The sequence below is a fragment of the Eleginops maclovinus genome, chromosome 2 (genome assembly GCF_036324505.1).
Source record: "Eleginops maclovinus isolate JMC-PN-2008 ecotype Puerto Natales chromosome 2, JC_Emac_rtc_rv5, whole genome shotgun sequence".
NCBI classification, from domain to species: Eukaryota; Metazoa; Chordata; class Actinopteri; order Perciformes; family Eleginopidae; genus Eleginops; species Eleginops maclovinus.
In genome coordinates this window covers 11,768,257-11,796,180 of record NC_086350.1, presented here as the reverse complement: position 1 = coordinate 11,796,180, position 27,924 = coordinate 11,768,257, and the positions used below count along the sequence as shown (strand labels likewise).

The following is a 27,924-nucleotide window of genomic DNA, read 5'->3' as shown; positions in this document are numbered from 1 at the left end:
ACACAAATAAAAGGGAAAAGCCAAAATATTCTCAGCACATCCATCACAATGTTTACAAGATGCAGTAAGGACATCAAGTAGAAAATCTTTTATTTCATTTAAATGTCTATTTACAGAGATCATGGTCATTTAAATTATTATACACAATCATTTCACTGTTGAATGAATATCTATTAAATATCCAGTAACAAAAAGAAAGTCATACAAACTATGTATTGTTTTACTGTTTACTCACAAATGCTTCATTTAAGAATGTTGTTATACAGGTACAGGCACTTTGTAGAGCAGAATAACAGCAGCACTCAAAAAAGAAGCATCCCATGGCAAAATTCCACTACATACTGTCCTTAACATTACTGCACGATTTAAAAAGTACTGTCGGTACAGATACAAAATACAGTATATTCCTCAGATATCTTCAACCCTGTTTACAAAGTGTCTAAATTTGATTTAGACAAGTGCTTTCGTCCACATGCTGGGGTTTATCTGTGTCCTGCTCATGGAGGAAGCTGTATCTTCTATACACTGATCCGCCTCTACTGGTATACACCACATCTACCTCGTCCCCGCTGTCCGGCTCTGGAACACCGTGTGGCATGCTGGCGCTGGCGCTGCCGCTCAGTCTCTCGTAGCTTTGGCCCCAGCAGAGCTTCTTCCTGGCATGGGCCTTGATCAAGGCGAACACAGCCAGAGCCAACCCCAAAGTCAGCAGGAGGGCGATGGGTAAGCCAGCTGAAGTGTGCTTCAGAGCTGCAGACGATATATCTAGGTCTGTTACCTGATCGTCCCCTGACTTGGGTTGTGGGGCCTCCACACACAGACCTAAAAAAAAAAAAAGCCTTTAGAAGAGGGTTGCATCTAAACAGTCCTCCGTTTCTTATGAAAGGCAAGGTCTCTACCTGAGCCGCCATCACAAACACAGCAATCAGTGTTGTTCCCTCCAACCTGACAGCAGTGGGCACAGCGCCTCTCAACAGCATGAAGAGCAAAATCCCGATGACAAGTCAAACACTGGTCAGGTCTGAGGCCGGTGCAATGCCTGCACGAGCTGTCACATGGCTCACACGTTTCCTGCAATGGTAATGTTTCAGAACATCATGATTGTTGCATGGAGGTACAGTAAGTGACATTACACTTTTCCAGCTTAAAATAAAAAATAAACCAGTTCAAAAAGCCCAGACAAAAACACAAAAGCGGGAAATTCTTATTCAAAATAACCAAAACTATGATGACTGGCATTTCACAAACCTATAGTAAGAAGCTAGAGAATACGTTGTCATGGCCATAACTATTTAGTGACTTTAAACATGAAATGCATACAAAGGACATCAGCAGATCCTCATTTTTGGATACAACAACCCCAGTACACTTTTTTTCTTTTCCTAATTTGAAAAAAACCCAATATTAAATAGGGGAGCAATTTTACTCTTCCTTAAAATATTATGAGTAGAAAAATGTAAGTAATGTGGGACATGGCTTGTAGCTTAGAGCACCTTTTCTGAAAAGTATCGCCCCTCTTCACAACGCGGATAGCAGACTTTGTCCTTTAAAGTGCTGCCCAAGTCGCACGTCAAACATCCCTGAGGCGAGGCATCTGCAAAAACATACTGACGGTTTGAGAAATTGCATGAAAACAAAAGTGCAATGTTGAAATATTGGGCGGATAATGACCAAAGATAGATAAACAGGAACAAACTAATTAGAAAAACTACCAAAGCAAGATCTGATAATTATGGCTTCAAGAACTATACCTGTGCATGTCTGACAGCTGATGTGGCACTGTTTGCACCTGTCATTGAGCTGATAGAAACGATGTGGACAGTGCTCCACACACAGCTTGGTGCCCTGCAGCTCCAGAAGAGGAGGTGCACAGGCCCTGCAGGACTCAGGCCCTGCTCCTGTACACAGCTCACACGACTGATCACATCTCTCACAGCGAGAGCCCTCTCTGTAATACCTGAGGAAAAACATAAAATGATCAATATTATCATGACATCTTAATAGTTTTGTGACAGTTGTACTACTACTTTAAGATTTTACAAAGAAGTTGTAAAAATACTGGCTCTTTTAATAACTGACTATTTCCTTAACAAACATAATCATTCGTTATGCATCAAGAATCAATGGCGATGAAAATCTTAGGTCCTGAGCTCTTCAACAATGCAATATATTATATATAGGACATGACACAAAATAAGAAAATAAAAATAGTGCAGGTTATGTTGCTAGACCAGTTTATAAGTACTGCAGATGAAGTATATACTTGTCAGAAAAATGTATAAATACAATAAGCTAAATGATAAAGAGCATATTGAAAGTGACCGAGTAAATGCAGGATTCTATGTACAAGTAAATATCATCATTAGTGGATGTACTAAGAAAATCAATAGACTTCATTAAAGGGTTTGAGTTGAATAACAAAGCAAATCTTTTTAAGATGAAGCCGTCAGCTGTTTACCCTGTTGGACAATGAGTAACACAGAGGTGGAGGAGACGCAGGTGCCCTGCAGAGCAGGTGAGGCAATCTTTGGATAATGCTCCGGTGCAGGAGGAACAGGCGTGATCACAAGGCAAACAGAGACCCAGCTCTTTTCCATCAGCTTCCTGCTTTGTGGCGTATGTGCCGGCCAGACACTCACTCACACAGCTGCTGTCTGGAAAATAAGTGCACAATTATTAGTCCACACTTATGCACTCTTTTTTAAGTCTCGAGACAATTTTTTTGCACATGTAGAGATGGAGTGAAATAATATTCACATAACGTGGTTCTTATCATATAAGATTCTGAATCGGTTCAAAAATGTTAAAAAACCTACATTTTTGTAAAAAAACCAAAAAGCTGACAGAACTGACTCCTACAAATACTTGCACTACAATAATTGTAATATATATTAGAAAAAATAATAATTGAAGGCTCCAAATTGCTATTTCTTTAAATCAATTTTACACTGAAGCAACACAGGTATATTGAGTCCTTAACATTGCCATGATTCAGAAGTTGATGTTGTTGTTAACTGCTGATCAATGACATGCATCAGTTTAGGCGTGACCGAAATAGTGAAATATACTCAAAGGAGCCATCTTAAATGCAACTACAGTTCAAAATGTACTAAGGGCATCAGACTCGCTTACAAAAGCTATGACTAAGTCATCAAGACCCTAAATAATAATATTATCATGTCCCTGAGTAGATGATACTTTGGAGATACAGTATGTGTTTATTCTCGGTGACATAATAAAAGCTTATTTATTTTACACCCTTTACCATTTCAGTTTAATTATTTAATATTAGTAGACCATGCTCACTATAAAGGTATTTGGGGACGGCACAGGTCTGGCATTCATCATTGCTTGGCCCCTCACAAGAGTAACAGTGCCGGTGGCAACCCATGCAGGTGAACTGGTCGTCATGGAGGTAGGTTCTCGGTGGGCAGTCTGTGTCGCCCGTCACGCCACACAACAGTGTGTTTGGATCCCAAACGAGTCCTTTCTCGCACTGGGTGCACTGGTTGGCATCTGAGCCGGAGCAGCTGATACATGTCTGGTGACACTCTGCACATAGTCAAACATATTAGACTCTATCATAACATCTTATTTACAAAAGGAGTGTGTAATCGCCTCAATTTACCTTGAATAAATACAGTTTTTCTTTATAACAATGCCATAATAGCACTTACATGGAAGTGTGGCCGTGGTTGCATAAGCACATTTTCATTCAAATGTAAATGTTGTCTTGAAAAGATTACATTAATATTGATGTTTCTGTGCCAGAGATTTCAAACCCTAACGAGCCAAAGCATATTCTTCCATGTTTAATTTGAATTCAACAAACCTGGCTGACTAAATATCAGTGTGCTCTCTTTCAAAGTTATCACTTCAGATATGGTTTATCAGGGCGGACAACTCTCAGAGGCATCCCATTAACAGATATCTCATGCACTCTGAAGCTGAACTCAGAAGTTGTTGACCCTGGGTTTATGTGAAGACATATCTCTATCTACAATTTTAAAAAAGTGTATGTGTGGCCAACATATAAATAATATCCATGGTCTAAATTGTGGCCACAACCCCAAAACCTGAAAGCTACATCTGTATGTCAGAACCACTATTTTTGTTGTGTTATGAGCCGTAGAAATCAGATTCTTTATGTTAAAAAGGTAATATTTTTAATAAAGTTTTCATTGGTGAAATGCCCTTTACATAACCAAAGTGCAGGTTAATGATTTAACAAGCCAGTGGCAGATAGTATAGAAAAATACCCTGAATATTCAACACTGCTTAAAGATCACATCCATGTATTGACAGGCTCACCTTGACACTCCATAGCTTCTGTGTCATAGTAAGTACCAGGGGGGCAGTCTTTGGTGCATGCACCCTTGTAGAGCTTTGGGCTAAAGGTGGAGCAGGTGTCACAGTCGTCTGCCAGGGGCCCTGAACAGCTGTCACAGGTCGGTTGGCACTGACCGCAGCGGCCCTCCTCCATGTCCTCATAATAGCCCATGGGACAACTCGCTTTACACACACCGTTCAGCATCAGGTAGAGGAAACTGCATTCTGAAATTATATTAAGGCAGGATGGTAAAGTTGTAAAAAGAGATTTCCTGATGTTACTTGGAATGTAAGGTAGAGAAAACATGTTTCTTAGTTTAGGATTGTTGCTAATAAATCCAACATCATTTTCCTTTAAAACTTAGCTGCCCAGAGTCAATAACTCACTGAAACAGGTCCTGTCATCTGAGCAAACGTCACAGTGGGGAGGACAGCGTCTGCAGGTGCCATCGTCTGAGGGGTAGGACTTCAGTGAACAGTTGAGTCTACACATACCCCCTTCCAAGTAGTGGCCATCAGCACAGGACAGACACTGGGTCTTCATCCCATCACATGACGAACAGGAGCTATCACAGGCTTCACATGCCCCCTCTGCGGTCTCAAAGAAACCTCTGAAACAATTCAGGATAAAATTGCAGTTAATATGAACACACCACATTTAAAAGGGTTTCTCTTTATTGTGTTTGTTAGCTTATCCAAATACTTACTCTGGACAGGTTGACCAGCATCTCCCCTGGTGGAGAAAAAGTGTATAGCTGCCTTTGGAGCAGCTGATGCAGTTATCTGTGGTTTCCATGCAAGCCTCACAGTTTGGAGAGCAGTCCTCACACAGCTGAGTGGCAGAGTTTTCATAAGAACCAGATGGACACTGCACTACACAGGAACTATCCTGACTCAAGAAATTCCCTGTAATAATGCACACGCACAATTGACAATAAGAACTCTGATAATTATCTTCATCAGTCATGTGAGACAGTAAATAATTGTACCTTTGAAACAAGTAGAACAATCAAGTGCTTGTGGGCCAAAGCAGGTCTTACATGATGCATCACACACGTGGCATTCACTGTATTTTCCTAAAAAATAAAACAAACATACTAATTATATCTCATAATAAAAGACAACATCACATCTGACAGAACCTGTTGTGAAAGTAAATGTTCTGCATTTCAAATTCGACTTCAGATATAGTGCAACATTTTTAGCAATGAAATAAATAAAGTACCAGTGAATGTATTTATTAGAATGTCCCATTTGATTATTGTATTATTACTTATTTTTAGCTATTAATATATGTATTTGTTTATTCCTTTAAATATTGATGTGCTAATTGAATTAGCTGTATAAATTGCTGGGTAGCTTTAACTTTAATAATCTATATGATCATTTAATATTTGATAAATAGATCTCAGAAAAATCTAAATTTGAAAATGAACTTGTATATAATATGTAAAATAAATGTAGTGGAGTAAAAAGTACAATATTCGTGAAATGAGGTGTAGTAAAAGTAACATTTAATAAATAAGAGAAGTAGCATTTGGGTGTAAATGCTCAAATAAAGGACAGGTATCCTGAAATTATTCTTAAATATCTTGACTTGTGTTGATGTATTTAGGTACTATCCACCCCTTACAGGTATCAAATCATGTTAACCTGAGCACAGCAACTTGAGAATTGTCTGCTTTACCCACTGTGACCGCTAGAGGGAGGCATAATAAGCTTTAATAAGCTAACCTTTTTTTCAAACAAGATGAAAAATAAGGTTTGTGTGTGAGAACGGTTTGGTGAGTTCATTTTTTAATGGTTTGTTCCCAAAAAATAATTATGACACAATGTTTTTAGGAGGGAATACTGCTGGCTTGAAAACAGATAACTTGCACATACCTCAGTGGAGCAACTGAATGCCAATTAAGCAGTGACGTTTAAAATGCAATCCTTATATATTTAAATTGACTATAATCAAGCTTTTGAAAAATACTCTGTATCATACACATAGCACTTGCAATACAACACATCACTCTGACTGTTCTCATTGCAATTGTAAGCACTAGATTGTTTAGAAAATGATTGTCTTAATGATGCAAGCTGATGACAGGGAGACTTAATCCAATGGGTAAAAAGGTAAATTGATCAGCATTATTACCCTGTATGATTGGTAACTATGGATTGTTATATTCCAACGTTTTTGACAAGGACACAAAAGGGGAAGCACTTGGAGAGCCATGTGCTTGAGGCAGAGAAGCCTTTTGAAATCGCTCTAGTAAAATGGCTGTTGAACAAAAGGTGACGGAGTACACATGTGTCAGGGTGACTTAGAAAGTTGGAGATTGTCCTTCAACCTAGAGGTCCTTCAGCAGAGTTCATGCCCCCGTCTCAGTGGCAGGCATCCACCATGCTAACATGCACTTACAAGACCCTTGAAAACCATCCAAATTCCTGAGACACTTCACTGACCTCCCATCAGAGAGAAGCAATTATTTCCACCAGGTACTCAGGTGTCATGTTATTCTATTTAATCTCTGACCCCACTGTGACCTGACACTCATGTGTCATGCTGTACCTTTATCACTTGGCTTTCACTATGTCTCTTAAAAGTCAAAAGACTGTTGCCGTTTGAGAAAGATTACGAACATTGACATGTTAAAATAAAGCCATTAATGTTGTTCCTCTTACCATCATAGTATTGTCCCAGTGGGCAATTAATCAGAGGGCACTGCCCATGTAAAGGAGGGTTCCCACCAAGACACAGGTTACAGTCGGTGGACCGCGGCCCATGGCACGTCTGGCAGGAGCTGTGACAAGACTGGCAGAGCCACCCGGTGGAGGCACTGAAGGTTTGCGATGGGCACTGTTTAATACAATCACCTCCTGAGAAGCACAGATAGGAAGTGACATTATTTTTCTAAAGTAGCACTGTGGAGGTGGTGGGAGACAGGAGAATGGCAGCCAAGCTGTCCTCCCTGCTGGACAATGTGTCCCACCCCCTCCAGGACACACTGTCCGCACTGTGCAGCTCCTTCAGTGACAGGCTGCTGCACCCGCGGTGTCTCACGGAGAGATACCGCAGGTCCTTCCTGCAGCGGTCAGACTGTACAACCATCATGGCCCCCGGCAAACCCCCACATATAACAACACCCCACACCATTTGCGATATAATGTGCAATATATATAGATGTATGCTGTAAATACAGTTAATTAACTGTGCAATATTTACCTGGCTGCTACACCTCAGAACGGTTTCTGAGGTCTATTTTTAGGTCTCTGTAAAATTGTGTAAATTTTTGTACATATTTTTTGTATCTTTTTATAACATTAAGCTGTCTGTGGCTCTTTTTTTGCTGTAACAAATGAACATTTCTCCTTTGTGGGACAAATAAAGGGATTCTCATTCTGATCTCTATCAGCAAATGTAACTTCTGTTGACCTCAGATCCAGATCGAAAAACATGATTTGGAAAACACATGTTTAATTGAATTCTAAATGAATGCAGAAACAAGCTCTCAAACAAATGTTTAAGATGAGTGATCAATATATTCTATCTTCAATTTCTTTAACACCGCACCATGGTTTTCTATCAGAATACAGTTACAGATCATTTGGTTAGTCGAACAGATACAGAGGATTAAGTTTCTAAACCCCACTTCCCATAAAATATAGACCTGATCATATTAAACTAATTTTGTTAATGCAGTTGTGTGCAAGCAAATCTTTATTTAATAGCTTTAGGCTTTACTTACAAACTCAAAGCATTTACTTTCATGCCCAAAGGGAACACAACCTAATTCCACATTTGCATACCTTACATTTGCATATCTCATGTTACAGATTTGCTGACACGGACATGATTTGCAATCCAAATGAAAAGTCGAGAGTCCAATCATTTGTAATTTGGAAGAATGATTGATCACTTTTAAGTACTGTGCAGGACAACAGGGTCATCTGAATCCCTGAGCATGATAGTAGTAAACAAAATATCCACAAAAACAATCATCTTTTCTACTGGTACCATTGAGGAAGTAGCCGGGCTGGCAGCCGAGGCAGCGTGTGTTACTCCTGCAGTCTGAGCATGGTGCAGGACAGGACAGACACACCCCCCGGCCCCAGTCCTCATAGGTGCTCTGGGGGCAATGTCTGCGACACTGGTGTCTAAAGCTGTAACAGAAAAATAACAGCATTCAAAATATTTACTGATAACGCATAACAACTATCAAACCATTTGTCTCAAACTAGGCGTGGTCTATTTGTGTGAGATCAGTCAATAAATGGTTAACTAAAACGGGCGTTACTGCTGTTTGACAAAAGGAGGGTTCCTTTTCCAAAGCAAACATGCAGAGCAAAGCTTTTTTAAATATCAAAGACCTTATAAAAACTATTTTGATTTAGTTAGATTTTAATCAAAGCTTTTCAGTCAATGAAGGATGATGTTGTTGCAGGCAGGTTTTGCCCACATGTAGAAGTCTGAGGCTGGATGAACTGAAACCAGAAGAAAGACAAAACACACCACACGCAAGAGGCAGAAATTGTGTGTCAGTCCACAGCACACCTGCAGCTGTATTGTTGACTTTTATCCAGGCCTCGGTCAAAAGGTGCACTCAATTATCAGTACAGACAGCAAACAGAGACGGGAACATTATGTAGGCTGCTATTTTTCAAGCTTATCAGAGTTCTATTCTCTTCTTAAGGCAGAAAATTAATTGGTGTTTTATTTGTAGCCCAGAGGCATGAGGAGATTTTCTGTCATTAACCTGTCCTATCATTCCTTCGGGGCCTAACTGAGCTATTTAACATGAGACGGATGTCCTAAAAAATAAATTAGCTAAAGGAGATGAGATATTGAGTTGCAAAGATGTCAAACATCCAACATAAAAGCAAGAATGACTCCTACTTTACAGATTTAACTCTCCAAATGAAACAAGCTTAACAGAAATAATCCACTAACTTACAAAGTACAACATCCAACATCCAGCCCCCATGAGACAATGTGACCACTGACAGCCCATGCTGCACTTCCTGCTTGGTTGTCGTGTATTCGGTGCTAAGATGCGGTGGTTGTTTGAGGAGGAACAGCTGGAGACACCACACTGCATCCATCAACTCACTTACAATAGCAGCTGTTGTAGACCAGGCCCTGTCCCTGGCCTGGAAACAGTACATTTCTTAAGAGTCTGCGGGATGTTTAAGAATCCCTCTGTGCAAATATTAGACCACCCATTCCAGGAGAGCACATCAGCATTCCCTTAGCAACCTTTGTGTAGGGCTTTAACTCCTCTAATAAGTGAGAAAAAGGTGAAAATATGCTGTACGTAATCCATATAGTTAAGAAAGCTGGAGTAAATAAACAGTAACAATCATACTGAGAGTAAATAACAGCAATTTCTTGCTTTCAGATCAAACTTAGTGGCAAAAACAGGAAGATAAATGTCAAAAAATACCATCCATCCATCATGCTGTGACTCACACAGTAGGCAGTAAAAGCAGCCAAAGCCGTCTGCCTTACATTTTTTTCATTAATACCAGCAAAACCTCAGTTCTGGACTTTAAAGTTCTGGAAACTGTCACAATCATTCACAGTGAGGTTCTTCATGCAGCTCTGATCACCTCATGCACAGCTGGACCTCTTTTATGAGTGTTCGCCTCACATATCTATATATAATTACTACAGACAGAGAAATGACTGACACAACCTGTAGGTTCTAATCTCTAAAAATCATTACTGTTTAAGTAAAAGTCAAGTAGATTCACAGAAGAATAGTATCCCATAGAACCTATATAATTGCAGTAAGAGGAGGTGAAGGCAGTGAAGCGGTGGATTTTCCTTCGACTCCTCTCCGCTGTGATTCACACAAGCTGTCAGTAAAGTTGAGATGGTCCATCCTATATAATCAGAGTAGATACTGGCTTTGCTGTCAACTTATACTTGCTCTCTTTTTCTCTGTTCATCTCTCCTTCACACACATAACACAAAAACACACCCTTCTTAGTATCTCTGGGAGGCAGACCACTCTTCTGTGCTCAAACCAAGGCTCAGGTAACAGAGTATGAAGGTAACCTGACTCACACAATACCAGGAGGCCAAAACTCGGGGGAGAAGTACAACTGAAGGTCTGTTCTACCCGTGTAACCTGTTACACAGTTCGACCAAGTGATCATCTGGATTAAACACATAGTGAAATTTAGTTTTTGTGGTGTGAAGAATAATCAACAGAATTTATGGGAAATAGTAAATCAACCCACATAATGCATACTTATTTACAACTCTTTATGCAATGAAAAGATAAATATAACGTGTTCTTAGTCTTCCATGAATGTAATTTACTTTGGATTTTGGACTGAGGTTGAGACAAAACAGGCTATTTATATAGGTCAAAGTGTGTGACATTGTAATGGGTATTTCTTTCTATTGTTTGACATTTCATAAATCACAGGATTTGCCCATGAAGTAATAACAGAAACACACCAAGATGTTCCAAAGCATTTCACACAGCAGGACAGAAAAACAGACTTTAAAAAAGATCATTATAGAAAGACACAAAATAAACTCACAGGAAGTAACCTTCAACACAGCTGTTGCAGATCTCAGGGTCTTCTGTGTATACATGAGAAAATGTGCTTTATTAGGATTCGAAGGGAAAAGCAACCAGAATTGTGCACATTATAACATATGGGTTTAAAAATGCAAAGCCAATCCACCTTATAAAAATAAGGGAACTGTATGGTGCTGTTGGCCTAATACAGCATGGAGGTACAACTTACCAGTGGAGCATGTTTTGCATCCCATCTCACAGTCAATGCACTCTCCTGTATCAGGGTCCTGCACCTGCCCTGAAATACATTAAGCATTATGACACTGAATCTCTTTCTCCTTGGCTGCAGCCAACTCAGAATCTGTGATTTACATGTACCTGTGTTGCAGGAAGCCGTTTGGCAGACCCCATTCTGGAGTTTGTAGTGTTCCCGACATTTGGCACATATGTTGCCATCTGCACAGAGTTCACAATTGGCTATGCAGGGCAGGCAGGCATAGTGACCCCTGTCAGGATAGAATCCCCGGGGGCAGTGTGTCCTACAGCGACCTTGGTAAAGGAAACGTTCCTGTCCATCTTCATCTGAGGAAGAGGAGAAGAAGGGCACTGGGGACTTGTTAAGATAAAATATACACATTTTTTCCCAGATAAAGATGCAATCAGCCATGTGAAACTCTGCCAGAAAAAACCTTTTCCAAAAATCTGCATTCTTCTGAAAGTCAATGAGCTTCCCATGATAAATACAGAAGTGGACCCAGGTTCGAATCCGGCCTGGGTCCCTTTGCCGCACATCTTCCCCTCTGTCTCCCCGTTTCTGAACTGCACTGTCACTGTATTAAAGGCACTGGTTGCCCAAAAAATTCTTTAAAAAAATAAATACATAAATACAGAGGAAGAGCCAAATGGGCCAGACCATTACATAGTTTGAACGAAGAACTAACGGACATGCTGCCATCAGTGTGAACGTTTGGTACCTTCAGTGCATTGCAGCATACATATCTGTAATATTGCAAAAATGATCAAAACAATTTTAGACTTTTGATGGAAATAAGAGGGAAGTCATGTTGCTTAATGACTGAATTAGTTGCTATTATGGAGAAACTGCGGATTCATTACACATATTTGGATGTGGCTGCACAAATAATATTAAAGGCATGAACAACATCATGAATGATGGCTGCAACCGTGGATGTTGACTGCAGGCCTGCAAATGACAGATCACAGTCTGAGATCACTTCATGACTGATGATGCTCCGACTAATGCAAACAAGGGCAATCAGAGGGAGTGGAGAGATCAGAGCTGTGGGCAGAGAGTCTTCTGTTGGCCCTAATGATTAATACTCTGCCACCTGCCGTTACCCTAGCTGTGGCCCCTGAGGCACCTCTGGATGCAGCTGAGTTACACAGCATTGTCTCATCTGCTCAGTGCTGCACAGAAGATGTGTGAGACAGGGAGGAGAGTGGCCACAAGCTGCTGCTGCTGCTGCCTTTCTATCCCTTCCCCAGAGACTCAAACTCAGCATGCATAGAGACATTTGACTTCTATATGGCAACAAACCACAGAGCTTGAAGAGAGGGGTAGATACTTTTGGTATTGATGTTTGTTTTTCATTAAAGTCTACTCAATAAAACCTATTATAAATAAGTTAATTGAAATACAGTTAAAATTAAATGCATAACTGCGGCAAAGTCACAATAAGACTTTGTCCAGTCTATTTTGAAAATGCCCACAATATAAGAAATAGGTGTGTTTAGGGGAAAGAGAAAAGGACACTTGCAGGCTTTGCAGGTTAAACCCAGCCAACTGCAACAGTAATACTTCTAGCCAGAGGGGATATTTTTTTCCTCTGTCTCTGATTAACAAAGGCCCCATTCTAACATGATCAGATTACACCGTGAAAGCTCGGGAGAAAAATGATCACACCTTCATTTCTTACCTATTTCACAATAGTGCCTCTGTGACAGAAAAACTACAGACAATCTCTGACTGTTTAACTAGGGTACATGGTAAACAAGAGCTGAATTCTCATCCTATAATGAAAAAGCCTTTAAACAACATGTAGTGCTGCTTTGAAAGAACAACTACACCTCCCTTTCAGCTAGATTAATGATTCTGTGACACGGCTTTGTTTTTAGTCAGGCATGTGTGGAGACGAAAACATACAAAAATCAAAACAGAGGAATTAAACCGTTCAAGCAATTTACTGATCATAATTGAACAGTTCAGGGTAGACTTATGAGAAATGCAGAAATGAGTCCGATGATGGCAAAGATATTTTGATGAAGCCCTTTAGCTGTTGGTGATTTATGTGTGGTCTTGTAGAACTGGCTATACAAAACACCACTTGTTTAAGCCTTAGGATGAACAAAACGCAACGTATTGCAGGGGGAATAAAAGATTGAATACATATGTAATTCGTCTTTTTTTTTTTACAACAAAGCCAGCACTGATTAAATGTCGCGTTTAAACGTGTAGAGATATTTATATTTTTACTCACCAACTCCACAGGTAGTGCATTCAAACAGCTCGTGGCCGTCGCACTCGGAGCAGGTGGGATGGCAGAGGACGCACTGGCTCTTCAATAAAAACTGTCCCCGCGGACAGGTTGATGAGGGTTTACATCCAATAAATCCCACAAAGGAGAGGAAGATCAGAAACGCAGTGACCGACCGCATGGCTTTTCCCGAGGACTTTCACTTCAGGCGAGAAAAAACCCACTAGAGAGAGACTCCAAAACCGCAGTGTCCGTGCAGCAGGTCCGCTGGCAGGTCGATGATTTGGGGCTCTGTGACACCAGCTCAGAAACAACTTGCAGGACCAGTTCGCTCAAGTGAAGCGGTGGACAATGAGAGTGGACTGCGGTCAGCGTTTAGTAAATGATCCCAGGATGAAAAAGAGAGAGCAACCCAGTTACTGTGACACAATACACAGAGGTAGACCATTTTCAGTGAATAGCTTTACCAAACACAGATTATTTACCAGTAACTACTTCTGTTTTCAAAAGACCAAGCAAATGACCTGATAATAAGCTAGGCTACTAAATGTCAGTGGATTTAAAGTTTTAAAACCGGTATATTTTTTATTAGTAATGGTCTGATTTACATCAATTAAAAATAGAGTCCAAATGTGTAGCTAATAAATTCATACCTTGTAAAACTTAGAGATGTAGCTAAATATTGGTAGGTTAATCAACGTTTACATAGTTAAGATAGAAATTAAACTTAGTAGGCTAGTTTACAGATTTTAAATTGTGTTTCTTTTAAGCTAAAGTGAAACGATATCGAAAGGCCAATTTCCTTGTTTCGTGTAGGCCAATTATTTAGGAACTATATTGTTTGTCAGAAGAATAATGTTTAATTTTATTTCTTGACTTTTCCTGATTTGTTGATTGTTATAGAGTTATTTTATGTTTCTAGGTGTTTATTTTGTTATGTATGGCTTGTCATCAAATCATTTCTTAAAATGCAAATTACAAAAATACATAAATGCTTTTGTCTTAAAATGTTACAGTTTCAACAATCTTAAAGTTCATTCTAGATTAATATCTACTGTTACATTCAACAAAGACGTTTTATTATGTATTACTTTTAAAGTCTTGTCCCTGGATGCCATATAAACCTCAGTCTTTGGAAAAGAAAAAAAAAATCCAAATGAAGTGATTTGTTTTTTTTGTGAAGGCACAGCGGCCTCTCGCGGCTCATTCCCGACAGTGTGTCTGAGGGCGTGAGCCGGACGTCTCCGCCGGCCGACGTCACGCGGCCGCGGCTGTCGGAGGAGGCGTGTCTTTGTTCTGCTGCAGCGGAGAAATATGACATGGGGATGAGCGAGAGAGGGAGAGAGTGAGACAGCCTGCTAGGAATTAACGTTTCGTCAGAGGTCTGGACTGAAAACCTTAGGATGGGGAGTAATGACTGAAAACACAACGGTAAGAAACAGACCTGCTTTCATTTGATGTTTTTCCACATTCACAGCTACAGGCCGATTCATGGTTCATTCCATAGTGAACACAATAGGCTACCACTGCAGACAGGTGCACCTGCCTTTATGCGAGTACGTGCTTCGATGCATTCAACTTCAGTTTCCGTTTGAATAGCTTCTTATTTTAGGACGAAGAAATATGCATCCAGACTACACATCTCATCGACGATTTGGGATGAGACGTAAGCCGGAGTTCAATGCTGTAAACATGGATGTTCTTCAGTCTGTGTGCTTAGTCACAGACCTTTGTGATGTGGGAACATACAGTGGCAATGTAGTATAAATCTGAGCATGTGTATATTGGGATGGATCCTAAAACAAACATTAGCTTATTGAGGCTATAAAGCCTTGAAGGCTATTGTTCCTTTTTTTTTTTTTTTTTTTTTACAGACATGGAATATTAATCATCACATGTCTTTTGGGCCAGATGGCTTAACATGTAGATGGTGATTGAATACATAACAGCTTTATGTTTCACAAAGTAAATCACAGCTGTGCTACTCTAAGCTGTCTGTTTATCTTAAAAAATGGAAAACCATACAATAACTGCAAACACACTGCCTGGTCTATTTTTTTAGCCCATATACGTTATTTTTATTGTTGGCCTGGTTTACAATATCTACTACGCCTGCCTGTAAAGATGGTGAGGCCACTCAGTCATTGCTATGGTATAAAACCATATTCATGCCCCCCCTTTCAAAGACCTGGATAATAAAACCTGTAATCTATCATTAATATCAGATTATATTTGAGCTGGGTACAACACTCGTGAAATGAACTGTGCCACCTGGTCATTTGGAAGATGACGATTTACATCAAATCAACTTGTTTGCTGCCCTCACATTACAACTTATTTTGGCACCGATTAAACCTGTCTGAATGCTTCATTTGGGCCTGCAAGACGGGCAGCCGTCAGCACTCGAGTCTGATTTAGAGACAGTCTGAATAGTCGGAGCAGAGATATAAAGCAGGGCCCGTAGCTCCCAGGCCAAGCCAGGCCGTGCCATGCCATGCCAGCTCCACAGAGGGCTTCAGTGCAGCAGGGCACTGGGGAGAGGGCGCTTGGCACCTGATCAGTTACCACAGTGAATTCTGTTCCTGTCAGTGGCATTTAGCAACAGAAAAGCAGAGCCGAGATGACGGTTGTTGTTGAACCCATTTGGGCTTTCATGTCACTGTGGCAGTACCGCATTATCAAAGTGCTGCTGGACAGATACAAAATGACATTCCTTTGCAAACATCTGTGCAAGTTGCCCTCAACAAACTACCAACTGCTACATATTAAAAAACCTAAAAGAGAAATGTTACCTTCGTAAATTATCATGTTAGAAGACACTGTCAGCAATATTAGAACACTTCAGGTTGACGTGTATTTGTATTTTGCACTTTTGAGGACCAATCAGAAATGTTGTGTTTTTCCACTGGTTATCATTAAGAAGGAATCTAAACAAAAGATCAAATAATCATCTTGTGGGCCCTAAAAATGGCTTCCAAATGGGCTTAAATCTCCTTTGAAAGAATTCCATGTTTCCATGTCCGATTCTCTTAAAGTTTAGTCCTCCCAAGGACATGAAATGAGTCAAGTGCCCATGGTAATCATGGCCCAATCACTGCACGGCTTTGAAGTGGGCCTTGTTCTTCAGACATCTCTACAGGTGGGGTAGCTATGTAAAGAGTTCTGTCTGCAGGCAGAGAGAGGTCAGCCGGAGGCCATTGAGGCAAGCACAGAGGCTACACTCTCACATCAAAATAGAGGAGGGTCAACCTTTCCATAGCCACTGCTCTGTGCTCATACGTGAGTCTGTATAGCGCACTGGCCTTGATGATGGACAGATACTTTAAGAGAAACATTGTCTCCGACCCATTCTAAAATATGTTTGTGAATATGTGGCTACATGAAATATACCTTACAAATTACAGACAAATTAAGTTGTGAGCCTCGTGCCATAAAGCTGTAATAAATCCACCAGTATTCCTTCTACGCTTTGGGAAAGACTTCAGCCCCAGAAGTGTTGTAATAAGTTTACTGCGGGAACCATTAAACCATGATTTATAACCTTTTTTTTTTTAAATAGTTCATCTAAATTTGACAATTTGACAATCTTGGGTTTTTTATTTGTATGTTTTTGATGTTTGAATCGCTGAAGAAGTACAGTTCTTATATTACATGGCTCGTAAGCACAGTCTTAAGGGACATATGTTTCTGTAAGGAAGTTTGGATGCATGGATTTCAGCCTGTTTTCGTCTTTGTACATTTATGGAGCCAAAAAAACTAATTTGAGCAACAATGAGATAATCTAGATAGAGCATAGTACTATTTTACCCTTAATGTTTTATTTATGAACACTTTCTTCTTTTTATAAACAAAGTGCCATCAACGATTAAGGCACACTTTTTGTTTGAACACATGTATTCCAAGGTAGAATTGTCTAGGCTTTCCCATTAACCTGATCATTAGTTTCCCTTAAGATAGCATCTAAAAGTCAACAGATGAGGTCTGTTTTGAGGTGCATTGGCTTCAGAATCAATCATTTGATTGACCCGGTGGTTAAACACACAGGTCAGTGAAATAAGTGCTGTTTGATAAATTAACTTACACTCAACCAAATTTACTTCTTTTATTCCAATAGATAGGACAAGTTTTATTACAGTAATCTAAATGAATTGCCCCTGAAGGCACCATAGAGCATGAGGGATTATGGCTATAACGGTGGCACAGGGATGGTGACCACTGAAACTCCAGCTAAACCCAAAGTTAACCAACATTTTAATATTTGAAAAAAAAAACAAAGTTTAAATTGATGTTGCACACATTGTTGACCCATGAGAAGGTGCAAGAAAATGACACCCTGGAACCCAAAGAGACCACAGGTTGTGTCTATATGTGACAAATAACTTTTCCTAAGCAGATATCCTCTGACGGACATAGCTTGTGTATGAGTGCATGTACGTGCGTCTGCACCTCCTGCACCTAATTGCATTTGTGTTGCCTCTCTTGTCTGGAGCTGAGTCTGGGAGCAGGCTGGCTGCTGTCTGCCATTGTAACATTCTCCCCATAAGGCCCAGTGCACACCACCATCCCCTGTCCTGCCTCAAATCAGCAAGGGATTAGATTCTAAATCAAACATAACACTGTTGCACAGGATACCCTTGGTGACTAGATTTAGATTATTGCAGGCCTACAGCGTAGGTCATTTTCATTCAGAAAAAGAGGTCAGGCCTCTCTGCCAAACCCAGCTGCATATGGTAGAAATTCTGTGTATCTCTATTTTGTTTCACAGTTTTTTTTATCCGTTAAAGGAGATTCATTCATGGAGCATTGGAGAGTAAATTTGCCCTTTTTCAGCTGTATTCCTACCATCTTCATCATCTACTTTCTGGTGATGGAAGAGAGAAAGAAATCAGAGACATAAAAGCGTCTAGAGCGATATTTAAAAAAACTATTCATGAAAGTTTGCAGGGAAGTTAGTATGATGTTCTTTGCTAAACTGCACACACATTCAAAGTTGTTCATTTCACAAGAATATGAAGTGAAAGTCTGCGCTGATTATTTACCCAGCAACCGGTTTCCTCCCACCACTTTCTATCTCTCTCACACACTCTCAAAACCTCACACCTACAGACTTTCTCTACTGTGGGGTCAGAACCCTGAGTGAGGTCACTTTACATACAGATTGGGTTGATGGAAATGTTTAAGTGTGACTTATTATTTGATACAGGAAGAACTCAGATATGTTTGAAAAACTAAACCTAATCTTTCATATTATTTATTCAATCTATTGATGCTTTTGGATATAGCACCGGTACGCCATGCTCAGCTTGAACACGGTATAAGTGCCATTTACATTTTGGTATCTTAATGCAAAACTTAGTTATGGTTCATGTAGTGATGCCTAGTTCAGCAGGAAGTTTGGTTTAATTCTACAGGTTCATCCTATGTTTGCTAGTTAGTCCTGAAAAAAATCAAAGGAAATAAACAAATGGATAATATTTGATGCAGATAACTGCTGCTGGCACCTCTGAAATTATAAAATGATCAAAAAAGATTGTGTATGTGTATATGGCAAGCTCATAAAATGTGACAAACTTCTATTTTCTTTTTAACCAGCCAAAAACTTGACCAAAAGGCAGTAGCACATCAGTAAATCATTTAAGCTAACCATATTTGTTGTATGAAAACCCTTTGAAGTTTAAAAGAGAAACCTGATTTTTGTTTTGCATCACGAGCCAGTATAACATAATGTCAGTTACTGATACTGTTATGAGTATGATACATATATCCTCCGCAGTGCACCCACACCCACTGAATGCCCTCTCTGTGGGAGCACTTGAGGCCAGCTTGGAGAACAAATATCGTAAGTTATTAAGTACAACACTTGATTTGTGCCACGGTCAAGATTCCTAAGTAGGCACAGTTTGCATGTCAGATAAAATTGACTGTGGTTAGCATCAGTTCCATCAGTAAAACTAACTGTTGTTCTCTTAGCCAAACTCACCACGGTAAAATGCCGGAAGCACTTTGGGCAAGGCTGTTAGCTTCTTGAATTGTCAGACCACAATGCTCTGATGTGCATTTAGTCCTTTTCCTCTGCTTGGTAAAAGTAAATGTTGTAGCACAGTGCTGAGATCATCACTCTGATTTCAGTCTCTCTGTTTGAGCCAAAGACATTTTACCGGCTACTTTGCTTGAGACTTAACAATTCTTAGCTTGAGAGCATTGTACTATTAACTTTGATGAGAATATACAATATGAGGGTTAATATTTTAATTACATATCGTATGGAAAGAGTTAAATTGAAATTCAGACATTGTTTTTTTCTATTAAATGGTGCATCTGAAGCTGCATATGTAATAATACATATTATTATAAGGATAGGTATCTAACCTTTTTTTTCTAAATCCTCAACTGTCCATGTTAAAAAGAAACTCAGTGTCATAAGGCCAATAGTCTGAATAAACCAATTCAATAAAATGTTTAATCTTTTCTTTTTAGAGAAAACGCTAATAGATTTTCTCTTTTGCTAGTGATTTAAACATATGTGTGGTAAATGGATCCACACAATAATCCAAAACAAAAGCAGTTAACACACATATTGCAACTTAAATTGCCTCAACAGTGGAACTCAGAAACTAAATGGCATCTTAATGATCAACACTGAGGGGACGGCACATAGCACTCTAATTATCCTTTCTGACAGAACAAAACTAAAAGACTATCATTAATTACCTTTAAAGCTGCCCCTTGTTATCACTATATCACCATATTGTGACAGTAGGGCACTTTCTCGATAATCTACAAAATAATCATGTTCTACCGCTCCATTGCAAAACAAATCAGTCTGAGGAGACACTAAAGCAGTGCCAATCGCTGCTAGTGAATTCCATTTTTTTCCTGAAACATATATTAGTTTACTGTTTAGCAGTAAAGTTAGCTTTTCAATTTGGTCGCAGTTCATGACTGATTGACACTTTGTTAGAGACTTTTGGCTCTGATTGGATTTGCAAGATTTGGAAATGCCATAAGGAGCACTGGGAGGAGACCTGGAAACAGGGTTTATTTTACAGAATAAATTTAAATGAGTTTGAGCAGATAATTAATCAAATATATGTTTTATAAAAGTGACCTACTGCAGCATTAAATGACTGCACCTGCCCTCCAATTACTTCAATAATTCAGTAATTGAGATAATTGGTGATAAAATTGGAAATAGATCATCTGGTATTACAAAAACATCCTTTAGGAATATACTGGTTTATATGTTTTCCCGTCCTTTTCTCGAGATACTATATTAAGAACAAGGTTGTTTGATATTGTTCTTCCACCCACTTGAGTGTATCCACGCACAGTCAGTCCAACACTGCACAATAAAGGTATTGCGAGACGAAGAGCCTGAGAAATAACAGGTGTCAAACTATCTCCACCAGTGTTTCCTATCTTATTGGATCTGTGGAGATAATGAAATTATTGTATGTGGGGGTCATCGCTGCAGCATGATTGAAATAGAGTTTCATCTCAATTCAATTATTTCCTTGAATCTCTTTACATCTAAGATGCTCATTTAAAAGAAAACTTCCACTGAAGCAGATGTAGCCAACCTGACATTGTGCTCTGCTTTGCAATAAGTGCTGTTTCACAGATTATTTATTTTTTTATCACAAACCTAATTGAAATAATCAGGTTGACATGAGAACACGAAAGTACCTGTTATGCTGCTTTGCTCATCTGTGTGTGTGTGTGGATTCAAAAGACACACCGTTATTATCTACTGCATACCTTTGGGCTTAAATGTCAAAGAGAAACAACACAGCTCACCTTTAATTATCACTTACGTGCATGTGGTGACAAGAATCTGATAGGATAGGATCTATCAATCTACTATATTCACAAATATCTTCCATAGTTGAGCTACATTTAGGACGTTGGGCTGGAGAGGATGGTAACTGTGTGAGAGGTGACCCTCCCTCAGCACAAACTCAAACAGGAAACAGCATCTGGCTTCAGTTAGTTGGTGTGTAAGGTAGATGCAGAAGTTATGTATTCAGAGAGCAATCAGTTCTTTATGTCTGTTTTATGTTTATGCAAGGTCATAGCTTCCAAGCTTTTAACTCTCATTTCCCTCCATGTCATTGATACACCTGACACTGGCTGCTCTTTAAATCAACAGAAATGCTTTGGTCTATAGTCACAGCAGTCTGCTTGTGGCATTTTGTCAAAAAAGGGCCCAGTCGGGGAAAAAGTGATATTGGCCGCTGTGGTATAGGGGCTGGTGACACTGACATTTTAAGGGGTTACGATCTGGGTCTGTGCCCCTCAGCAACCAGCCTTTTGTTTGGGTGCAGGCTGCACACACAGCTGAGCTGCAGCTCTGTGAGAACTGCAGGTTTGTCTGAACTTTAAGGTCAGACAGAACGATTATCAGTTGTTTTGTTTCATTGATTTATTGCTTGTACTTTTTACTTTTAGGAAATATGATGTGCAGGAACTTTGAGGAAGCAGTAAAATCAGTTGGCACATTCACAGCCTGAGCTTTTAACTTTCTTACAAAAACTGAAAGGTTTTTTCATGTCCCTCAGGTGCAGTTTTCATGGTGTCCACTGCAGCATTAATTTAAATGTACCTCAAATATTAATGCGATGATGCATTCAGTGCCAATTGACAACAGCTCTCCCCTCCATGCATATGCTGTGCTGGCAGTGTGCAGCGCAGCAATGAGATGCAAAGTGACATTATTGCCACCAGCAGCATCTTTCCCGCAGCATGTGAAGACATTTTTAGTTCATGCTTGATTACAGAAATGTCTAGAGGACAAGAGTTTGGAGCGTCTCACTCTCTTTGTGTCTCGTGTCAATGTCTGGTTTGTGTTTTCCTGACATGTAACCGAGCCTGTCCCCCTACCTTCTCAGCTTTCCCGCTGTTGGTTCCCGCGACTGGAGGCTGGGTTGGCTCAGGAGTAGATTTTTCTTGGTGTCAGGGTGCTCTGAGGTCACAAATACTTTTGATATGTGGATCCTGAAGACAGGGGAAGTCCTATAGTGAATCAAGCACATTGGAGAGATACGGAAGGACTTGTCACATGTGATGAAAGGAGAGAAAGACAGGCATTGATTGAGCTCTCAAAAATCAAAATGGCCTAACTTGATGATTAGGACCATGGTGAAGAGCGCTCGTTTGAATATGTTGTCCCGGGCACTGATTGAAACACGTCATACATCCCACAGGCCCTCCTATTATGTGGTCTAGATGGTGGCAAATATGCACACGCACACGTATGCTGTCCTTAGCACTGCTACGGCACAAAGACAATCACCACAAGTACAAACTTTTCATTGTGGCTGAGAAGGAGGACAAGTAGGTGGAGGAGGAGGAGGAGAGAGTGAGGCTGACTGACTGATAGGAAGGCTGAATAGCAAGTGGAGCTTCCAGTCTGCATGGAAATTCTCTGATTGAATCTTGTGCTCTCAAGCACGGACTTTGAAATATTGGAAGTGCTTAGTTCGTAGTTTGGTGAAACATTATAATATCCCATTACATGAATTTCCATGCCTCTTAAGTGTGATGTGTTATGAAGCACACTAATGGATTGTGTTGATTATTCAGTACTGATGCAAGGTGGAAATGATTTGTTTCCATGGAATTTTGCTCAATTGTTCCCTATCATACATTACCGAGTCTGATGTAACAGTGTTTTACATTGCTCTAAAACACTGTTACATCAGTAATAATTGTGCAACAATGCTGGTTCGAACCTCTCTGGTTTTAGTGTTTCCATTTCCTAGTAATACAATTTAAATTAGCCATTGTTTCAGTAAAAACTGGCTTTTTCTGACAATATCTGAGAGGGCGGCTTGTCATTTTGCTGTGTACAGGCATGTGAATAAGTACTGGATAGGATTGAATGCCGTCTCTTATTAGTCGTCCGTGTTTTGGCAGCCCTTTATGGAAGCACTTGCTCTGTTGGCTTTGAGATTGGTAAACACACCGAGGGCACAATGAGTAGTGAACATGCAATGTGTAAGTGTTTTGGCACACACACGCATGCACAAATTTTCATTCTCGCACACTCGGGCACACCAGAGACGGATCATGGGGTGTTTATCTTCTAGTGTTGAACACAGCAGTTCCAGTCTGTAAGTGCTTGGCCCTGCTAACTGCAGCACGGCTCACACACTCTGCTGATGAAGCCACATAGTGTGTCCGAGCCAGAACAGAAGATTTTATTTCCCGGCTGCTTTAAACAATCCAAAATATTCTGTCCAGCAGAGGAGGGATCTGACTCCTTTGAGGTTTGAGTAACTTCATTTGTGTTTAACCAACAAGCACACATCTCAACTGGACAGGTCCCTTGACACTGTTTTGTAGATAGGACTCAGGTTTCAGATCTTAAAGGTCCAGTCAATTCTTTTGGACCACTGGCAGAGTCGACTATCCTCGAAGGCTTTGCAGAATTATGCATTACTTATTCTAGTCCACTGTCTCATATCTAATAATGTTGTTTAAACTGTTCATTTTTTAGTTATTTTAATTACAACTACAAGCTGAAAAATATGCAGTTCCAGTATCTAGCCCTTTAATAAAGATCATGTGGCATCTGTGCATTTTCTTTAATTATGCCTAACTCATACAATCAGCAATCAGTAGAGAAATTATTACCTCTAGTAATCTAAGTTTATTTTTCTCAAGATAATAAAATATCCTCATTAAGATAACCTGGAGCTATCAATCTAAAACATATAATTATTATTTGACGGTGGATAAAATACATTTGATTGTCAAATATGTGAAAAATGCGTATTACTTGCACATTATACCCAAATAAGGATGTCTCCAAAGCCAAACAATATCCAATAACAAAGAAAGAAAGAAAAAAGCAGAGCAATTTAGCTGCGCATCACATTTGTGTCAATCAAGTAATCCATTAATCAACTACTTGTTTCACTCCAAATATTTATATATTTATCTACACAGTATATTTTAGATTGATACAATCTGGAGAGCCCTGATGGATAGAGGAGGGTCAGAAGCTGATACCAGATGTTGTTCCACTGGCAGGTTCAGCCACAATACATCAGTGTGTAAAAAGCCAGCTTTTTAAAAATGAATGCACTAAACAAGTCTGATCAAGCTGTTCTTACAGAAGTGGAAGGTACAGCAATAGGATTTAATTGGTGTTCAGTCCATTTAGTTTTTTCTCCTGCTGATTGAGTCAAAACAGTAATCACAGAAGTTTGTGATTATGTACAAAACAATGTTTCCCCCCAGCTATCTTCAGCTAACGCTACACTATGGATTTGAGTTTTGTAGGTTAAGAACCCTCATTACATTTGATAGTTTATTGATTGCCTTTTATCTTTGACAATAAGGGGTGTAAGTTATATACTTCAGCAACTTGTCTGCTTTGTCTTGTGGTAAGGGGTTCTTAGAAGTGCCTGTTTCTAAACCGCTTTTGTAATTTCAACAATCATACCGGAATCATCTTAAAAGAAAGACACCAGTGTTTGACAGTAGCCTCTATCAACAAGAACAGTGTATTAAATAGCATCATATTGTGAGGTGTTTCTGCACAGCATATGGGTTTTATTTGGAAAGCTTTCAGTGAAATAGAGGAAATCAGAAGTCTCTTTATAAGCAGATAAGGCTGGTTCATGGAAACAAAACAATTATAAGACTCCTGGAATACATTGAACATAAATATATGATACCTTACAATACGTAAATGATTCCTGCTACAGAATAAAGTCCACTTGGAGCACTCAGGTGTACTTTGAAATAAAAAATACTCACATTTGCAAAATAGAAGGTGCATTTTAAAAGTGTATACAAGAGATTTGTTTCATATGTATAAACTGCTCTTAACATCACCATTAAATGGACAATGCTTCTGGACTCTATTCCAGGTACAGAGGAGACGCATTGTAAAGAGTGTGTACAGTATGTTCACCTCCCACCTGCTGTGTATTTGCCTTGCATGTGGGTGATCATGCCTCACTATGGAGACAATTATCTCAGCTATAACTCATTCTTTTACTGTCAATGACGATGTACGTACACGTAAAAATAGGCAAATCTAATGATGGTTAAGGAAAATACATTCTGTTTTTACAAATTACCGGTGACAGTGGAAACTAAGTGTATATCAATTTTCCTGTAGAGTATTCAGTCTTTTCACACTTTCTGATCAGCCAAGTTTCATAATAAACCTAAAGGAGGAAGTAGTGGGCGGTGATCTGTCGTACAGTATAAGCATTGAGTAAAGGGGGTTTAAATTCAATTCTGCTTGAGGCAGGGTCAAAACCAGCTGTGGTGATGAGCTTTTCATGTATTTATTGTTTCACTAGTTGATAATAGGTCTCTGAAAATAGGTGAATTGTTTTTAATCACCCTGCAGTTGAAGAGTTCACACAGGTAGGTTTATTGTCTTGACTGACAGTTGCTTATGATTGATGGTTATACTTTGTTAAAGAAAAACAAGACTTAGGTACGGCATTTTAAATGTCACTTAATAAAGAGCAAGTTGTGTTTTTTCATACTTAAAAATTCAGCAACGTAATGTCCTCCGCGGGGTAACTCTGACAGCTCCCCGGGAGACTCATTTATAATAGTCCGTTATGCTTTTGTGCTTACATCTAAATTATGGCTGTTATTTATAAAGAGAAAATATTTGAGCTTGCATGTTTAGAGTAGGAGTTTTATTTATGTCATGTCAATGCCTAAAGCTAAATAATGTGAATGTAATACTGTATCACTGCAGTGTGTTGAGCAGAGCTGAGTGATCAGATAATTAAGAAACTATTCCTTTGTGTTGGTTCTTTCACTGCCTACAAACGGGCCGTGTAAATATTAGGGGACGAAGGCAGAATGTTCTTGGGTCAGCGGACCATAGAAAGGAAGGGTGTGTGAGCGCAGTTGTGAATATACTAAGGAGAATACACAACTTTGCTTAGTTACTCATACGTCTGATGCTCACGAGCGAATTAAAGATTGTAAGACTGTGGAAATGTGCACAGCGACGCGTTTCCCCTGTGGTACCAAAAAAAGTGTTTGTAATTTCGACCACAAGATCAAACATGCAGCCTAAAGTAAACAATGTGTGTTTATCTCATCGACCCAATATCTTCACACACACTCTGACTCATAAGTGTGACAACATTTAATGTAACTGAGCAGCAATTGTAAAGGTCTTTTCATTAACTTTAAAAGCTGTTATTCTCCTTTAACTCAAAGATGTTTGTCATTCTGTAAAGTATTTGCTCTCCATTAACTGGGAATGAAGAACTATCTAGAACACATCATGAAAATACTTCATTGTAAAAATGTTGCATTAACAATATTATTTGAGAGGTATTGGCATTAATATATGCCAAAAGTAGCAAAGAAAATATATTGCAAGTGTTTTTAAAATGCAGGCTTTTGGTGGACCAGATCAATTTTATTTTTGAAAACTGTTTTTGTTTTCCCAGTAATTCATGACATTTTCTGAATGATTATATGTTTAATCTATAACAGGGCTACTTACAGTTTTTTGAAAGCAGATCACATATATTTTATGAAAAATCTTAATCTAAAAAGTAACTAGCACACTCCAGCTGTGAAGGTAAATGTAACGATGCTAAAGTCGAATGGAATAAATGGAAATACTCATGTAAAGCACGTAGGTACTTGAGGATTGTACTTTACAGTATTGGGTAAATGTATTTAGTGCGTTTTTTCTTTTGCTACAGACAAGTCGACAGTAAAGTCATTATGACACAATGAGAAGAGAGTTCAGGGGCGGCTGTACCTCAGTTGGCAGATTTAAAAATGTATTGTATGGTTGGCGGTCTGATCCCATCAAGCTCCTCATGGCCGTGTGTTGTTGAGCAGTACACTGACAAGTCCCTTTTGGAAAGTCAAATGCAAAATGTAGTGTAAATGTAACTTTTGAACTTCAGCATGGACCTTTTTATTTTACCTGTTACCAAGACAAGCTTATTTTTTAAAGTTACATTTTATAATTTTCTAAAAGATTTAATTTTACTTTTACTTGAGGACATTATTGGTTGAGTAAATTCAGCTTGAGTGTTGATGTTATAGCCATTTCTAACACGTTGGCATCGTTGTTTCACTGTTGTTCGTGAGGGTTCAGGACGAATAATGATCATTGTTCAGAGTCAGGGTTAGCTGTCATACATTTACACTACAGTTTGAAAGACTTGCTGTCATTTTAGGTGAGTACCTGTTCTGATCTCAAAGTAACTAGTAGTGCTGTGTCTAACTTTGCTTTGATCGATTGCACCAATAAACAGAGGACACATACAGTATATGAACATTTTTAATGTTTGTGTGAATTATGCATGACACTGAAGGATATTTCAGTCCCACTTAGGAGGGCTTTGACGCTAACCCTTCAGCACTTGCCAGTGTTCTGCTGAAAGGGTGGAGAGAGGCGTCGGCCGGTGTGATCCGCCGGGACTCTGGCAGAGTATCCTCTAATATCCATTGTTGCTCTCACACTCTTCTCTCACTGTCTCCATGTGAGTTTGTAAACACACACTAATATTCCCTACTTCTCTGCCTGCTTTATCATGCAGGATCATCCTGTAACACAACAAATA

The 27,924-nt window shown here is 39.4% G+C and overlaps 2 protein-coding genes across 6 annotated transcripts in view; one reads left to right on the top strand and one right to left on the bottom strand.

Annotated features, from left to right (window-relative positions):
* Positions 1 to 43: 43 nt before the first annotated feature.
* LOC134874580 (proprotein convertase subtilisin/kexin type 5) lies at positions 44 to 13,726 on the bottom strand. 2 transcript variants are annotated; one of them, XM_063898634.1, is made up of 16 exons: positions 13,352 to 13,726; positions 11,232 to 11,459; positions 11,083 to 11,151; positions 10,873 to 10,915; positions 8,336 to 8,481; positions 7,003 to 7,197; positions 5,319 to 5,405; positions 5,037 to 5,235; positions 4,717 to 4,940; positions 4,312 to 4,554; positions 3,307 to 3,552; positions 2,459 to 2,654; positions 1,752 to 1,957; positions 1,494 to 1,594; positions 900 to 1,071; positions 44 to 822 (listed from the first exon to the last, which is right to left on the bottom strand). In XM_063898634.1, the coding sequence occupies exons 1-16, from the start codon at positions 13,527 to 13,529 to the stop codon at positions 440 to 442; spliced, it is 2,916 nt and encodes a 971-aa protein (XP_063754704.1). In that variant the 5' UTR covers positions 13,530 to 13,726; the 3' UTR covers positions 44 to 439. The 2 variants fall into 2 exon arrangements, with proteins under 2 accessions (XP_063754704.1, XP_063754713.1); XM_063898643.1 differs by having other exon boundaries at positions 11,232 to 11,435.
* Positions 13,727 to 14,646: 920 nt separating this feature from the next.
* The window catches only part of otud7a (OTU deubiquitinase 7A), a 35,228-nt gene continuing 21,950 nt past the window's right edge, over positions 14,647 to 27,924 (top strand). For 2 of the 4 annotated variants that reach the window (XM_063907927.1, XM_063907900.1), the window contains exon 1: positions 14,647 to 14,779. The gene's annotated coding sequence lies outside the window, so the exon portion shown is untranslated. Of the gene's footprint in view, positions 14,780 to 25,611; positions 25,736 to 27,754; positions 27,844 to 27,924 lie in introns of those variants that run through there. The other 2 variants (XM_063907909.1, XM_063907918.1) reach the window with 2 other exon arrangements.

Coding starts and splice junctions, on each gene's coding strand:
- LOC134874580 (XM_063898634.1), bottom strand. CDS start 13,529: ATGCGGTCGGTCACTGCGTTTCTGATCTTCCTCTCCTTTGTGGGATTT. Junction 11,460..13,351: donor ATGCACTACCTGTGGAGTTG/GTGAGTAAAAAT, acceptor ACAAGTCCCCAG/TGCCCTTCTTCTCCTCTTCC. Junction 7,198..8,335: donor GCCCGGCTACTTCCTCAATG/GTACCAGTAGAA, acceptor TGTGCTTCTCAG/GAGGTGATTGTATTAAACAG.